The following is a 17,225-nucleotide window of genomic DNA, read 5'->3' as shown; positions in this document are numbered from 1 at the left end:
TGCAAATGCTTTTATATAAAGTTAGAAAGTTTTTAACAAAAAAGTATATTATAATCAAACTGCTTTAAGGATTTATTAACTGTCTCCATAGCTGCCTTGTGATGCCTTGATAAATACCCTGTTTTCCTCTGCGGTATAGCATGTGGAGGGACTCTCACAGAACCAAACGGTATCATCTCAAGTCCTGGCTACCCAACGATCTACCCACATGGTGTCAGATGTGCATGGACCATCTTAGTTCAGCCTGGTTACTTGATCCGTCTGACCTTTTCGTATTTCTACTTGGAATTTGATTACAACTGCAACAGAGATTACCTTGAAATCTATGACAACAGCACTATGACAACGCTGGGGCGGTATGCATATATAAAATCTGCAATCTGATACAGCAGGTGTGGGGAGCTTTTGGCTCTCCAGATGTTGCTCCCATCATCCCTTTGCCGTTGACAGTGTTTGCTAAGGCTGATGGGAGTTGTGGTTCAGTAACTTCTGGAGGGCCAAAGGTTCCCAGCACCTGCCACACATGCTAGTATGGAGAAATAAATCCTATAGAATTCAGTGCAACTTGTGAGTAAACAGGTATACGACTGCATTGTAAGTGTACTTGACGTAGCCTGCTATCACATCAAGCTGTTTTACAAACTTTTAAACCCTTCAGAGTGGCTGGGGCAACACAGATGGGCAGGGTACGAATTATACTGTCATCATCATAATCCGCTATCTAACTTTAATCAATACCAAGTCCTTTCTTCGTCATAACTTTGCCAGCCATCCTCTTTAAGGTATGGTAAAACAGAACAGTCCATTTTTTCTGCTCCTTATTACTTTGAAGGCTAGAATATTAGCTGAACATTTTAAAAATGTCTGGAGGTGACATACTCGGTTGCACATTTTTCCACCAGAGGTTATTTTATATTTGTTTATTTATTGCATTTATATCTCGCCTTTCCCCCAAAGAGCTCAAGATGGTCTCATGGTTCTTCCCCTCCCCGAATCCCCACAACATCCAGTGAGGTAGGTTAGGCAGAGAGTTGGTGACTGGTCCAAGGTCACCCAGTTATGGCTAAGTAGGGATTTGAAAACGGGTCTCAAAAGGGGGTTGATCTAACAGGTCCATTCTATGCTCTTTATAATTGTTTTGTCTCAGGTACTGTGGGAGGTCGGTCCCACCATCTATGACCAGCGGTGGCAACACGTTGATGTTATATTTTGTGACAAACCGCAATATTGCCTCTGAAGGGTTCTCGGTTAATTATGTTTCCTTGAATTCATCCACAGGTACGCTTTGACAACCACTGTGTCCAGGACAGTTGTTATTGTTAGGTTCCCTGAGGCTGGCTCCTCTGGAAGCAGATGCTAGGGTGGGTGGGGATGTGTTTGCCACGTAAGCTGCCCTGCAGCCCCTGATCCATCTTGCTGACCTCAGGTGTTGCGTGGAGGTAGGTTTGGGACAAATAAGCTTCACACAGCAATCCAGTTGGCTAGTGTGCTTAACAGCTGGCAGTCCCACATAGGGAGGAATGCAGCATTCAAGCCTGGCTGTAACTAGTATAAGTAAAGGGACCCCTGACCATTAGGTCCAGTTGTGGCCGACTCTGGGGTTGCGGCACTCATCTTGCTTTACTGGCCGAGGGAGCTGGTGTACAGCTTCCGGGTCATGTGGCCAGCATGACTAAGCTGCTTCTGCCGAACCAGAGCAGTGCATGGAAACGCCGTTTACCTTCCCGCCGGAGCGGTACCTATTTATCTACTTGCACTTTGATGTGCTTTCGAACTGCTAGGTTGGCAGGAGCAGGAACCGAGCAACGGGAGCTCACCCCGTCGCGGGGATTCGGACCGCGACCTTCTGATTGGCAAGCCCTAGGCTCTGTGGTTTAACCCACAGTGCCACCCGCGTCCCTCTGGCTGTAACTAGCCCATGATTAATTGAGGCTTGCCTTCTCCCAACAGGGCCGCAGCTAGTGACTGATGATAATGTCAGGGAAGAGGAGATCTTACTTAGTCCTTGGATTTTGAGTGAGCAAAGGCTGGCAATGAATGTCATGCCTGGCAAATGCATTCACTCCAAGCTGCAGAGGGATAAAGATTCAGTTTGAAATGTCCGTGGCTGAATGTTTCTAAATGGGCTTGCTTTTGAACTTACCCACAAAGGGTCTTTGTTTGGACTCCTTCTTTTCTCCGAGTTGGTAAAATTAAGTCAGTTAATTATGCTACTCTGTGCCAGTACCAGCAGGATTTCAAGTGCTGAGATTTTCTTCCATTGTCTTCAAGAAAATAATAATAGAAGAAGATAGAGTATGTTCTGTAGGGGGGGTGCAGGGTGAGTTGGAGGTTTCAAATATTAGGATAAAAGGACTCTCGGGGAAAGTAGCAAAACTCTTTTGACAGGGAGAGATCAAATTAAAAGAAAAATCATGCCCAATGCAAGACCCTTCATCTAGCTTATAAAATTAGAATCTTGGCAAATAATGGATCTGAATTGTGTTTCTGGAGGAACAGGAGAGGGAAATGGCCCAGCTTTAATTTTCTGGGTTGCGCAATGATGCATAAGAAAGAGACAACAAAATGGTGTTTTAATCTTCCACTGGCTGTTTACACAGTTCAGCTTCCAGCAGCTTTTATTGCCCTTTCCATGAGAGCCAGCTTTGGACTGGCTTGGACTGGCAGAGATCAAAACCAGATGGGTCTAGCCATCTTCACACCCTGGCAGAGAAAGTTGTGCACAGCTACTCAGTACAATTTTACTCTCCCCTGGGCAAGCTGGAATTGATATACTGAAAATGGACGGAAGCACAAAGTTTCTCCTAATGGTTAATTAAAGCACCAAGACATCAGGCGATTTCCTGTTATTGACAAAGATCACCAACCCAAAACTTTGTGCATGCACTGTTTATAATTCACATGGATAGCATTTAATCTAGGAGCTGGATGCTGTGTTACTGAATAGGGTACCTCTGTTCCAGTTGGGAAATGAAAAAGGAAGAGTTACTGTAATAGTGTTGGACAAATTTACATGGAAGGACATTAGCCAAGCAGGATCTTTTAGTTTTATATTCATCTGTCTTTAATCTCCTCTGAACACTGTGCAGCTCTAAACAAAATAAGTGCACTAGGCATTAGGCAACCACATCATCGCTGCTTAGGTTTCAAGATCCATCCTCTTTTACTGTGGAAGAACTGCACAGAAGAGATAATAGTTAAATTTAGAGTTAATTGGTTTCTTCAAGAAGAGAGGAGAGGAGAGGAGAGGAGAGGAGAGAGAGAGAGAGAGAGAGAGAGAGAGAGAGAAGCACGTTTTCCCATAACTATATGCACATGTTACTAGAAGGATAACACATATTTTCACAAAAGACATTGTAATAGGAACTGCCCACCTACTTTGCAATGGGAAACCTCAAACTGGGGCTCCGCCTGCACAAGATGGATATATTTTAATGCTTGAATCAGGGCCTAGGTTTTCTCTCTAGCACAGCATTTCGCAGCTTGACATTCATTGCCAGCCTTTGCTCACTCAAAATCCAAGGACTAAGTAAGATCTCCTCTTCCCTGACATTATCACCAGTCACTAGCTACGGCCCTGTTGGGAGAAGGCAAGCCTCAATTAATCATGGGCTAGTTACAGCCAGGCTTGAATGCTGCTTTCCTCCCTATGTGGGACTGCCAGCTGTTAAGCACACTAGCCAACTGGATTGCTGTTTGAAGCTTATTTGTCCCAAACCTACCTCCACGCAACACCTGAGGTCAGCAAGATGGATCAGGGGCTGCAGCGCAGCTTATGTGTTTTTGATCTCCACCTCCCATCACACCTGACTGTTGGATGGGCTGGCTGGGGCTGATGGGAGCTGGAGTCAAGAGAAGTTGGGGAAGGGCCACAGGTCAGAGAAGGTTGCTCTGACATCAAGTGTTCTGTGAACCTTGTGCCCAGGTTGTTTTTGCCCCTGCCATTATCTCTCGCTAGCTATGTGAACCTGTCCTGATTTGGTCTTGCAGAAAAGAAAACAGCAGAAAGGAACTTGGTTTGAGCTGAGGATGAAGTCCTTACCATCCCTTGTTTATTATTATTATTTTTATTAATAAAAACTTTTTTTGTCTAGATGAAATTTCTGTAAGTCATATATAAATAGGTGAAATCTTCTTTGAATCTTCGGTCTTGATAGATGCATTTTAGCTTAAAGCAGTAGCAAAGAACAAGCAAAAATAGTTCATTTTGGGGGGGAGGTGGTGGTTAGTAACAGGGGTTGTTTCTAACTCTTTGTATCCTATGAAGATCTTTTCAATGAGGCCAAGATTTCCAATGTCTTTTAAACATTGCCTGCCTGTTTCGTTCCATTTCCTTTCAAGTCTGTTCACATGAATACACGGAGGCGACCGGTGAGTTAACATCTCCAAACTATCCTGGCCACTATCCCAACCGAATGACATGCATCTACAGGATCCACGTGGGGAACAACAAACAGATTGCTTTGCACTTCACCAACTTCTCTTTGGAAGAAGGAGCCAGGTGTTCAAGTGATTACGTAGAACTCAGGCAAGTTTCTGAGATCTTCATAGTAATATCTTACAGGTTCATGAATCCACTTCACCTTGTAATGTACCTAAGATGCTCCCTCTTCCAGCCGCTATCCCTGGACACCATACGCTAAATATCCATTGCAACATAAGGAGCTGTCTTCTACCTGGTCAGGCTGATTGTCCATTGACCCCAGTACTGTCTACTGTGATTGGCAGTGGGTCTCAGGCATATCATGTTTCCATCACTGCTACCTGATCCTTTTAACAAGGAGACACCAGGGGGGCTGCAGAGTTGTGGGGCTGTGCTGCTCACCTCCCCTCCCTCCAGCTTCATTGCTGCTGCATAACGGGACAGAGAGGGCAGTGACAGTGAGTTTGAATTCCATCATTGGGGAGCTGACCCAGGAAAACCCCTGCCCCACATTCCCACCCACTGAAGCTCTTTTGGTGACTGAACACACAGCAGGGTTTCCTTTTAACCATCATTGTGCGGTTCCTCCTGATTGCAGAGATGGAGGTTACGAGACATCGCCATTGCTTGGGAAATACTGCGGCTCAACGTTGCCTCCAATGACAATCTCCCAGAGTAACAAACTGTGGATAAAGTTTGAAAGTGATTTTTTGCATACGAGCACTGGATTCTCAGCTTACTGGGATGGAACATCAACAGGTAAAATTAGAACGCCAGATAAAGAAAGCGGTGTCTATTACCGTCAGATAGGGAGAAAGATATTTGTTTCTCTATCTTGTTGGCAAATCCTTCCCGAATAAAGCTCTTCAGCCTTTCTTATTGGGATCTGTGGGTGAGACTATAATCAGCTCCATTTGCCTGCTGAGGACAGCTAACAGGGCATCTTCAGTGGTGACGCCACAATGGTGGTACTCCCTCCCAAAGGAGGCCCACCAGGGTTCAGTTATGCCTATGCTAAAGATGCTGGGGGAAATGTAGGCAGGCAGAAATAGTTTTGGGTTTTAATATTTAGAATGTTGCATGCTATAATTTCTTACATTAATGGTGTGACCTTTCCATAAGCCATCTGGGCTTTTGCTAAAGAAAAAGCAGAGTACAGTATACATTTTATAAATGTGTAAATCTGTCAATTGCTATTGATTGCAGTATTGAATGCTGTTCTATTGACATTCTTAATTTGGTTTTATAGATATTCATAGATTGATTTTATTGCCTCCTATGCCCCCTTGATGCATCTGATGGAAATACTGTCAAATAAGTAAATAACTAGTGGCAAGAAGGGGCCATGAAACTGCTGGTCCATTAGGATGAAAGGGACACTGCCTCCCCAAACTAGGCTCCTTTGGGAGAAAGGGCAGGGTATAAATTCACTCAATAATTCTATGATTCTACAATTCTACAATCCCTTGGGGAAATTTATGGTCTCTTCTTGATGGAAGTGAAATTACTGATTACTACCAGCCCAGCTTTCCTTCCTCAGTGATGATTCTTTGGCCTCTTGCCCTCCTGCCACTTAACCTTCAGCCACATTCTTGGTATCATCCAAAGCCACTGATTTTCAAACTACCAGTTCCCTGAGTAGAAAATGTTGCATGGCATATACCACTTTCCTCCAATGTGGATGCAAAATGTTAAGGATTTCTCCCTTACCGGGCATGCACTTTGGACCTTAACAGAGGTTGGTCAACGTGGCTGAGCTGTGTTTTCTTTGTACTTGTTTTCAGGTTGTGGTGGAACCCTTGCAACTTCTTCTGGAATCTTTACATCTCCCAACTATCCATTGCCTTACTACCGCAATTCAGAATGCTACTGGCTCCTCAAGTCAAGTCATGGAAGCCCTTTTGAACTCCAGTTTGATCAGTTTCACCTAGAGTCTCATTCAAGTTGTCAATATGACTATGTTGCTGTATGTACGATGGCTTATTTCCCCCCAATAAGGTTGATTATCCCCTTATTGACTATGTGGCTTGCTCTGGAGCAGCTTTCCTCAGCTTTCAGCCCTCCAAATTTGTTGGACTACATCTCCCATCACCAGTAGCCATTGGCCATGCTGGCTGGGGCTGTTGGGAGTACTAGGGACTGTTCTAGAGAAATTAAAGAAATGTAAAAAGAGACCTTCAACACCAATAGAACAATTCTCCACTAATAACCAGTTTACACAATGCCTTTTTTCTTCACAAAAATATTCCAAGCCACCCAGTGCCTGGGGGAAGGTTCCACCCTGGTGGCAGGAACTGTTGCCCATAGCTATGTATGGATGTCATTTCCACCCCTCATTTTACCATTACTTAGTCACAGGGGACACAGCCCTGGAGTTGCAATTTCCCCTATCCCAACTTCTTCCTAATCAAGGACTTTTCATTCTTGGCCATATTGGGCACTTTTACTCTATATGCAGTCAGTCACGTTGGTCTCAACTGTTCTAGGAAATAAGAGTGCAAAGTAAGAAAGAGAAGAAAAGAAAAGAAAATAGAAAAGAAAAGAGAGTCCTTCTGGTTGCTGTCCGAGTTCCAGTTGCTCCTTTTAGCCCCAAGAATGAGACTATAAATGTGGCTAAAGCAAGAATGAGGAGTCCATGGCCCTCCAGATGTTGTCCGAGTCCCATCATCCTCAACCATTCATTATGCCAGTGGGGCTGATGGGAGTTGGTCCAACAGCATCTGGAGGTCCTCAGCCTTGGCTTTCCCCTTAGCTGCTGATTCCAGTGTTGGGACCACTGTCATGAAGTGGGGGAATAGGGAAATAGCTTCCCTCTCTTATAATAATAATAATTTATTATAATAATTTTATTTATCTCCCGCCCATCTGGCTGAGTTTCCGCAGCCACTTTGGGCGGCTTCCAGTCAAGTGTTAAAAACCATACAGCATTAAATATTAAAAACTTCCCTAAACAGGTTTATGGGTTTGGGAGCAAACTGCTACTGTTATAACTCCCCCCCCCCCAATGACTGATCGTTTCCCTTCTACACTGTCCCTTCCCTAGAGCTAGGATCAAGTTTGGAAGTCAGTAGTCAGTGATTTTCTCCATGCAATGGCGAAGGATAGGCAGGGATTTCAGTTGATGTTCCTTCATAAAGTGTGCCATCACTTTAAGAAATTCTAGAATGCGTTCTGCCACTTAAATTTCGCTTCCACAGGGAGCTGTCTTCTATAAAGATGAACATTTTCCAGCCTGAGCGGGAATGTGTCTTGCACATCAGGCTGTTAGCAAAATGCTTTAATGAATTATAAGAACAAAGGCAGTGAGTTCCCTAACAAGAACTCCATTGTCTGTCCATATTCAAATTGTTATATAAATGACCTGAGTATTTTTCTTAATAATTAGAGCATTAGAATATTTTGTTACCCCCTGGTGAATGCCCCCCCCCAAAAAAAACGACAATCAGCATCCAAATGCTGGACATTCCAGCCACTTCTGTTATTCCTGAAAGCGCATATGAGTCTCACAAATATTTGAACAGTCAGCATTATCCTAATAGTGCTTATGAGCAGGGTCATGCCGAAGTTTTATGAGATTTGATTCTGATGAAAATTGCCATGTCACAGTGGTCTAACCAAAAGTCCCTTCCATTCTTTCATACACCGTTCCAGTACCTGTGTGTAGCCACTGATCTGGTATGCAAGACTTCGTAAGTCAAACTCTGGGCTCCCAGAGAAGAGCCTGCAACCACTTTGCTTCCAACCACGGGAACACTTGGTTAAAGTGTCTCCTTGCTAGCCACAAACTGCAACCAGGAAGAAACTATGGCTGCGTTTCATGTTGAACGAGGAGATAGCTTAACTTTGAGACCAGGTTCAGATCACACACTAAGCCAAACCTCATCTCCACATGGCCATAGCTGTCAACGTTTTCCTTTTTTTAAGGGAAATTCCCTTATTCCAAATAGGATTCCTCTCAAAAAAAGGAAAAGTTGACAGCTATGCACATGGCATGGGATTTTAAAAAACCAGTGCGGAGCAAAGTGGCTGACAGCTGAATGTCTGCATGGTTCCAGTAAGCCATGATTTCACTTACTGTAGCATGACATACAAATACAGCCATGGTTTCTCTGCAGCTACTTTTGCACCCCTTTTCTTGTTTTTACTTTTCATCATGGTGTTATCCTGACTATTCAGATATCGCATTAGGAAAAGTGGCACATAAATGCAGCAAAATAAATAAATTACAGCACCAGGATGAAATAATTGCCAAAACAGATTCAGGTAGGTAGCCGTGTTGGATTGATGCAGTTGAAATAAATAAATAAAAATTTAAAATTCTCCAGTAGCACCTTAGAGACCAACTAAGTTTGTTCTGGGTATAAGCTTTCGTGTGCATGCTACTGGATAATTTTTAATTTTTTAAATTTATTTATGCCAAAACAGAAACATCCCACAGCAAACATCTCATGGTATCGTATCATGAATCAGATATGTGTCTGTCTAGCCTTGTGTGAGTTCAATTAGCCGTACCCCATGGATTGTACAATAGGATTGCAGTATGTTCAACATGTGCTCATTTGCATACATTCTTGAGGAAATGCAAGATTAATTCCCACTGCACTGCACATCTACCCTATGCTAAAAATGTTCCATGATCAATTTAGCAGTTTTTACTTCTATGTTTCTATTGCCCTATAACTATATAGGTCTATGATGGCAACAGTACCAATGCTAAGATGCTGGGCAAATTTTGTGGTGACCAGATACCACCCACCCTCCACTCTACTGGGAACAGTTTGTATGTAAAACTGAGGACAGATGTCAGTTTGGGAGGAGGAGGTTTCTTTGCTCGTTATAAGCAGAGTAAGTACTAACAATTTGATTTCCGTAACATGAATGTGGCAACCAGTTCCAGCTATCTCTGTGCGCCTACCTTTGTTGATCCAAGTTAAAAAGTTCCTTCCTCATTTCCATTTATTCAAGTGTGTAATGACAAGACCAAGAAACCTGACCATGAAGTTGAACTTCAGACCAAATTTTAAACCCTAGTGGCCATGTTTGGCCTGCAGGTCAGAGGTTCCCTACTCTTTCTATATAAGATACACGGTATCCCATTTTGTTCCTTCTCTGTTTTTTCCTTTCCCCCATCCCATCTTTCCCTCCCACTCCCATAAAAGAATGTTGGTAGTACTGCTGCTGTGATCCAGCTTGTTATGAAGATTTGCTTAAACCAGAAACTTGTCCTATGAGACAATGATGATAAACTGTATATAATATATTGCCTGGGATGGACATAGCAGATGTTTTAAGATAGCTTTCTCTCTCTCTCTCTCTCTTTCTTTCTTCAAATACATGTTTATAAAGCCACTGAGATTTTTGGAAAGAGTGTTCGGGGATATTACATAAGAGATGATGAAATAGGTGGGATTCTCCTCTACAAAATATATGTGACTCTCATTGTTAGTTATAGACATTACAGTTGTACCTTAGTTTTTGAACGCCTTGTTACTCGCACATTTCGGCTCCTGAACGATCTAAACCCGGAAGTGAGTGTTCCAGTTTTTGAACTTCTTCTGGAAGCCAAATGTCCAATGGGGCTTCTGCAGATTCCGATTGGCTGCAAGAGCTTCCTGCAGTCAATCAGAAGCTGCACTTTGGTTTCCGAACGTTTTGGAAGTTCTGGAATGAATTCTGTTCAACTTCCAAGGTATGACTGTATTAGTGTTAGTTGATGCTTTGAATATATAGAACAGAAAACTTTAGAAAGTATAACCTTTTCCCCCAAAATGTTTTTCACAAGTTTGCCAGGGTGTGGTCATTGCCAACCGTAGCCAAGGCATCTTGGAGAGTTTGAACTACCCTAATAAGTATCCTCCGGATTCACTTTGCACCTGGACTATCCAAACTACAACTGGAAATACACTCAACTACAGCTTCTCAGACTTTAGCACAGAAGGAGGAGAAAACTGTGGGCGTGACCATTTAAAGGTATGAAGAAAATATTTCCTGTTTTGCATATGGTGTTGAAAGAGGATCTATCAAAAAAGGAACAAGGGCAAATCGAGAAGGAACTCTATTTGTTTGAGTTATCAAAGGGGAAGATATCTGAGGTTGAAAGAAGCCTACTAAACTAAATGCTGATTCACACTGTATTTGAAATGCATGACTTTTTAACATGGATAATTTGTAAAACTGCACACCCTTCCAGAAATGCCCTTTGCCTCTTTTTATTTTGTATTGAATTTTTAAAGCATACAGTACAACAAAAAACAAAATAATCTGAATAAAAAGAAAGAAAAGAAAGAAAAACAAAGCTCTCTTTCACAGGTAGATCTTAACCCTTGTCTCACACAGAAGGTGTAGACCCTCCCAGCTCTCATCTGGGAGCTTCCCTTTCTTCTCCCAGCTGCCCAATCTGGAGAGATCTTCCCTTCCCTGCCTCTCACACAGGGTCCCTCACCAACCAACCATCACTTTCATCTGCAGAAATGCCCTTTGCTTCTTCTGTCACCCTCCCCAGCCCTATTTTTTCTCGGGCTGCCACTGATGAATGCATTTCTGCTCCTCTACTTTATGTACATTTAGAAAATATCTTAATACTTCAGTGACACTCAAAGCAAACATTACCACCAGTAGATCCTTGTTGTTTTCTACTTTCTACAGATATAGTCAGTGATTTAAAGTTTGAGGTAAGTCTCCAAGGCATTGGTTCCTCTAAAACATGGGTTGCCAATGTGGCACCCGGGGGCACCCAGGCACCCTCAGAGGCCTTCCACAGCACTCAGTGGGGTCTCCTCATCGGCTCCTTCTAGGCATGACAGAATCATTCTGTTGTAGCTAATCGAATGGGCTGTGGTGTGTGCTTGGTCATGACATGTGTGAGTGGGGCCCATGACAGTTCCCTAGTTTGCAAATAGGGATGGGGAGACATTCAGTTCACTTTTTATTTAAATGTTAACTTGCCATATCCACATTTTCTGAAACACAATGAGAACCAGAGCACAGTCCCCACTTTCAAATTTGCACTTCTCCAAATTTTGCAATGCAATTATCCAGCCAAGTCTTATTCTTCTTTGGCAATCACTCATAGCCAAGTAAGATTGTCTTCCATAAATATGGTTTTAACAGTGAGTCTGTAAGTGATTGTGGAGGCCAATTCTGGATCCACACGTCCTTCCACAGTGGGGACATAGGTTCCCGGGCGGGAGTTGATCACGGTGAGGGTTTGCTAAGCATGCCTTCTTCTTAGTATGTTTCTCCCTTTTGTCATGAGTTTGAGCATCTTCAGAGCCCATGACACCTTTGGGAAAGGCTGCTCTCCAGTTGGAGCGCTTGCAGGCCAGTGTTTCCCAGTTGTCAGTGTTTGAGAGCCAGTGTAGTGTAGTGATTAAGAGCGGTAGTCTCGTAATCTGGTGAACCGGGTTCGCATCTCTGCTCCTCCACATGCAGCTGCTGGGTGACCTTGGGCTAGTCACACTTCTCTGAAGTCTCTCAGCCTCACTCACCTCACAGAGTGTTTCTTGTGAGGGAGGAAGGGAAAGGAGAATGTTAGCCACTTTGAGACTCCTTAGGGTAGTGATAAAGCAGGATATCAAATCCAAACTCCTCTTCTTCTTCTTATACTACATTTTTTTAAAGATTTGCCTTGAGACAGTCTTCAAACCTCTTTTGTTGCATTACGCTTTCCATTTTTAAGTTCGGAATAGAGTAGTTGCTTTGGAAGACATCCGAACAACGTGACCAGTCCCACAAAGTTGATGTTGAAGAATCATTGCTTTGACACTGGTGATCTTTGCATTTTTGTAACGTGTACAAAAATGCATATGCTAGGATGAAGTGTTGTGTAAATGCATATATCCATGAAAATAATACACAAGAACACATATTAGGTGGAAATGCTGTGCAAAAATGTGTATATTAGGTAAAATTGCAGAGAAGAATGTATGTAGAAGAAGAAACTTGAATGAGAATTATGGTGTGTGTGTTTTCCCCTCAATCATAAACTGATGTGGAAATGTGGAAAAGTGAATATCAAATTGGCACAATGAGAAGCTGAGACAAACTGAATGTGGCATATTCATCCAACCCCATTTGTGCACATGGACCTCAAAATGTCGGCAACCCCTGCTCTGAAACCAGGGAGACCAATGCTTATGCATCTGATCCTGTCATGGTTAAGAAATTTTCTACCTGGCAATCTGAAAGCAGAACTTAAAACCGCCATAGTAATGTAAAGGATGCAAGAGAAAGATGGTCTCTAATTACAGCAAACCTCAGATGACTAAGAGCTCCAAATGCTTCAAAATGCCTCCATGAGGGTGGTTTTACTCTGAGACATGCAAGTCCCACAGTGAATGACTAATAGCTTATTTTTAGTTGCAGTTTTTCTTCAGCTGCCACACCCTGCCTTTTCAGGGCAACGTGATTAAAACGTACAACGGGGCAACTGTGAAGTATCAGCGTAGCTAATTCAGTTGCTCCCATTTTGGTTTTGGTTGTGTGTGTGTTTTAACAAATGTCCTGTGTATTGTGAACCTTAGAAATAAGAGGCTTCATGCTTCAGTGGCTTGCAGAATCATAGAATCGTAGAGTTGTCCAGCCCCCTGCAATGCAGGGATCTTCGGCCCAACGTGGGGCTCAAACCTATGGCCGTGCTCTACCAACCAAGCTAGACTAGCTATTGCATGTAGCAAAATGCTAGTCGGGTATAACAAGCCTGCAGTTAATTCAGATGGAATACTCAGTAGAATTATGGGAATGTTCATAGGCTTCGTATTCTTGGTTTGATGTGCCATAGTCTCCCTTAGAACCATAGAACTGCCGAGGTAGAAGGGTCCCCCAAAATCCATCTAGTCCAATCCACTGCAGTGGAACAAACTCAGCTAAAAAATCCCCGACAGAATCCTGTTTAAAAACCTCCAGTTAAGGAAAGTTCACCACTTTCTGATAGTCCCTTCCACTGTTAAAAAGCTGTCTGGTAGTCAATGAGAGCCAGCAGAGAGAGATGGGGGTTCTCAGATGTATCACCAGCATACATCTGTCCCTGGAGGAACCATAAAGGAAACCTGCATTAACCTCTCTTAATACACTTGGAATCCTTGCATGCTCAGCCACTTTTTATCGCCGCTTAATCCAATTGAACTGTGGGATTCGCTCCCACAAGATACAGCAATGGCTGCTGACTTGGACGACTTTAAAAGGGAATTGGATCAGTTCCTGAAGTATAAGGCTACCAGTCCTATTGGCCATTAGGAATGAGCAAATCAGCCAGTTTCATTTTCTCATTGTTCCAGACTTACGTTCAGTATTCTGAATTCCCACACCAATTTACAAAAGTCCTCATAAATATTCATCAACATTTTAGTTCAAATTTCCTCTAATATACATAGGTTTGTATGCATTATTGCAAAGTATTTCCCTCTAGGATAATGCCCTGTTGTATATTATTGTTACAAATATATCCATGTTTATGCACACTTTACATCGGTATATGCATTTTTGTACTTAGGAGACCAGCACTGCAAAATTCAGAAAAGTACACACACACACACACACACACACACACACACACACACAGCGTAATTTCATTTTTGAATGGGAATTGAATCCATTTCCCCAACCCTCGCCATTGCATCTCTACTGGTCATGATGGTTACATGGTATCTCAAGGATGAGATATCTTGTGCCTCTGATTACCAGTCATGGGAATCACAAGCAGGAGATAGCTACTGTGCTCCTCTTCCGTTTATGAAACTCCCAGAAATATCTATGGGAAATGGGAGACTCTAGATACGATTCATTCTCTTTGAGATATAAAGCATGTTTTAAAACCAAAGTGATGTGAAGCAAAACTTGGAGAGGTCAAGTGACTGGAATGAGCAAATTATTCACAAATTCCTTTTCACTTTGAAGGGGGGAAACTTCACTGCTAAAAAATGCAGCTTTCCTTCTGAAACTATGAGAAGGCAATCTGTGGTATTTCCTGCGGGATGGTTTTGAATGGGCACAGGGTTGTGCCAGTGCAGTTCTCAAAACAACATCCTTGGCTTTTGTGCATACTGACCTTTAGCCTGCCTAGCAGATCAATATCAGCTCTGTTATATTTGCTAAGGATTAGCAGAATTTAATAGCTTTGTTATTCACCCCTCTCAGTGAGCCAAAGCATGCCAGCCGATCGTGAATATTCCTAAGGTATTTATGAAACGAAAACTAAGTCGGTCTGAGAAGTAGACTCTGCTGGAGGCTGCTGAAGAAACAAAGAGGAAGGCTAAATCTGCAAATTTCAAATGGCAGGCTGGAGGAATAGCTGATGCTGTTGCCAGTGGTGCAGCTAGATAATTTTAGTTCCTGGACTTAGTGGGCCTCCTCTCTGTTTAGATGTCCTTGTGTGTTTCGTTCAGTTATGAAGCACATCCTCCAGCAACATCTGGAGGGCCGCAGATTCCCCAGCCCTGGTGTAAGTCATTTAGCAATAGTTAGAAGATGAGAAGGATGGTGACTCAGTCATGGTGTGCTTTTTAATCAACTGCTTCCTCTTTATGCTCTCACATTCTCCAGTTGGGGTTGCCCATCTGTACCGAAGTCTCTGTCGGGCATTGAGCCATTATATTAATTTCCTCTAGCTGAGCATTTCCCAAGACAAGGATATATTTCTGTATTGGGTATAAAGCAGCAGCTGGACTTATTACTGCTTTTTGCTAACCCCTGGAGTGCCTGTTTGGTGAGCTGCCATGTGGAGCAAGGCCAAATATGCCCAAATACAGCCATTCTTCAAAATTCACACTTCTCCAAATTTTGCAATACAATTATTGTCCAGTCAAGGAGTGTAGACCAAAATGCATATACTTGGATAAAGTGTGTGGGAAAGTACATCTATTAATGAAAGTAACATATAATAGCACACAAAAATGCAAGTGTCAGATGTGCCATTTATTATGGTTTTTTTTATTGCAAAACTCTGGGTTCAAGGTCTTTTCGGGGAAAGGGAAGGGAGTACAAATGCAACTATGTAATAACCATGTGTTAAATTATAACTGTAATAATAGCTTTCAAGCCTTTTAAGTAGAGATCTTTTCCAGTCTGTTTCTGTACTGGAATTATTTTTAGATGTTTTATCATTTGTGTGTTTGCCATCCTGGGTTCCTGTAGAAGGAAGGGCAGAATAATAATAATAATAATAATAATAATAATAATAATAATGCCTTGCTTCTTCCTGTTCTTAAAATGCAAGCCTGCAGTCACTATCATGATGCCCATGTGTCCTTCAGGTCTTCCCTTGGCACTCATGAAGCCTCTGAGACCCCCATCTCCCTACTCACTGCCCCCAATGTCATGAGGTGTTGAGTGTGGTTCTCTTTTTCTCTCTTGAGGAGACCACAGAGCTGAAGAAAGAATGTGGAAAAGAGACTCTTTCCCATTTCCTCTTTCAGCTCTGCATACTTTTCAAGGCTCGGATTAATTATACTGGATTCTATTTACCCAAATCCCTTGGGAAAATAAAGTGTGTATGGAGCCCACAGCACTCACTCGGAATTCTAAATGTGCCCATGGGCTTAAAAAGGTTGGCGACCTCTGATGGAAGCCATAAATAAAAAGGCCTGTTTGAAGACCTCAAGGCAAGATATAGAAATGACTTAAGATACGAATATCTCTATGGCAGTACTAAATTCAGTTGAGTTGGCTCTTGGCTGTGCTTTACTGAGGACTTGAATTATGCCTGAGATGTTCAAAATTCTTCACGAAAATGCACAGCTGTTCTTTTCCTTTAGAAAGCGGGACCGCTTCACAAATGCTTGTAACCCTAGCTCTTGCCTCACTCTCGAACAGTTAACAGCTGTCTCGTCGTTTTCATTTGAATTTCCTGTGAATAACTGTCCCGCTCTGAGAACCAAATTGGAAGCAGTACGACATGAAGTGGTTTCTATGGCAACCATTATTTATTTGAAAATGGCTGGCTTGTTTTGATAGAAACTGCGTAGAAGTACGAAGTTTCTGCTGTCTGAGATCAAGTTTAGGAAAGAATTACGAGGGGGGTGTTCACCACCTCCGCAAGGATTTTTACCACAGCCTAACTTCTGTTGTCTTTGCATTATGTTTACCAACTGGTTGGCAGTTCATTTCTGCAGCCAATGGAAGGTGTTCGCATTAGTGTTTAAAGCTCTAAACAAATTAGACTCCAAACATTTGAAATACCACCTCCTTCCTTTCTGTTGGTTGTTAAACTCAGCAGGGATGGCCATCTTGGTAGTTCTGGCGCCCTCAGAAGTTTGGGGGTGGCAGCCTAAGAGAGGGCATTTTTTTGAAGCAGCTCCTAAGCTGTAGAATTCTCTCCCTTCATAAATGTGTATGGCGTGTTTTCTGTGTAGTTGACACTTCCTCCCTCCCTCCCTTCCTCCCCCCACACCCACCCACTGTGTTTCTCAACTGTAAATTGTTTTAGAATCATAGATCTAAAACCGCCACAAGAATAATCTAGTCCAACTCCCAGCAGTGCAGGAATCTTTTGCCCAACGTGGGGCTCAAACCCACAACCCTGAAATTAAGAGGCTTAGGCTCTACTGACTGAGCTATCCTAGCTAAACTGATTTTAACTGATTTTTATATTTAATTTTTAAATTGTTGCAACCTTCCCTCATGGTGAAGGGTGGTTAAGAAATCTTAATACATAACAACAATAGCACAATATATTGGTGCAAAATACTCCGACTGACACCTTTTCCCCCCAGAAGGAGCAAACAAGAGGGTTCAATAGGCGGTTTGTTTAGTACCATTGGCCTTGGCTATATCATAGCAGTCTTGGGGTGGCTTGCTTGTTTTATCT

General features: G+C 42.6%; 1 protein-coding gene and 1 long non-coding RNA gene across 2 annotated transcripts in view; one reads left to right on the top strand and one right to left on the bottom strand.

Annotated features, from left to right (window-relative positions):
* Window positions 1-17,225, top strand: part of CUBN (cubilin) — a gene marked incomplete at its 5' end in the record, with an annotated part of 151,837 nt that overhangs the window by 53,208 nt on the left and 81,404 nt on the right. Inside the window, 7 exons of the mRNA XM_082194061.1 lie at window positions 140-356; window positions 1,148-1,278; window positions 4,342-4,528; window positions 5,022-5,182; window positions 6,208-6,389; window positions 9,112-9,268; window positions 10,206-10,393. Of these exons, the coding sequence (XP_082050187.1) occupies window positions 140-356; window positions 1,148-1,278; window positions 4,342-4,528; window positions 5,022-5,182; window positions 6,208-6,389; window positions 9,112-9,268; window positions 10,206-10,393 (1,223 nt within the window). The remainder of the gene's footprint in view (window positions 1-139; window positions 357-1,147; window positions 1,279-4,341; window positions 4,529-5,021; window positions 5,183-6,207; window positions 6,390-9,111; window positions 9,269-10,205; window positions 10,394-17,225) is intronic.
* Window positions 15,322-16,122, bottom strand: LOC309515447. Its single transcript, XR_014212480.1, has 2 exons — window positions 15,932-16,122; window positions 15,322-15,547 (listed from the first exon to the last, which is right to left on the bottom strand). It is a non-coding gene; the product is annotated as an uncharacterized lncRNA (long non-coding RNA).

The sequence above is a fragment of the Podarcis vaucheri genome (genome assembly GCF_965113315.1).
Source record: "Podarcis vaucheri genome assembly, chromosome: 12".
Classification (NCBI taxonomy): Eukaryota; Metazoa; Chordata; class Lepidosauria; order Squamata; family Lacertidae; genus Podarcis; species Podarcis vaucheri.
Note: the sequence above shows the minus strand (reverse complement) of the source record. Positions and strands in the feature narration are given on the sequence as shown.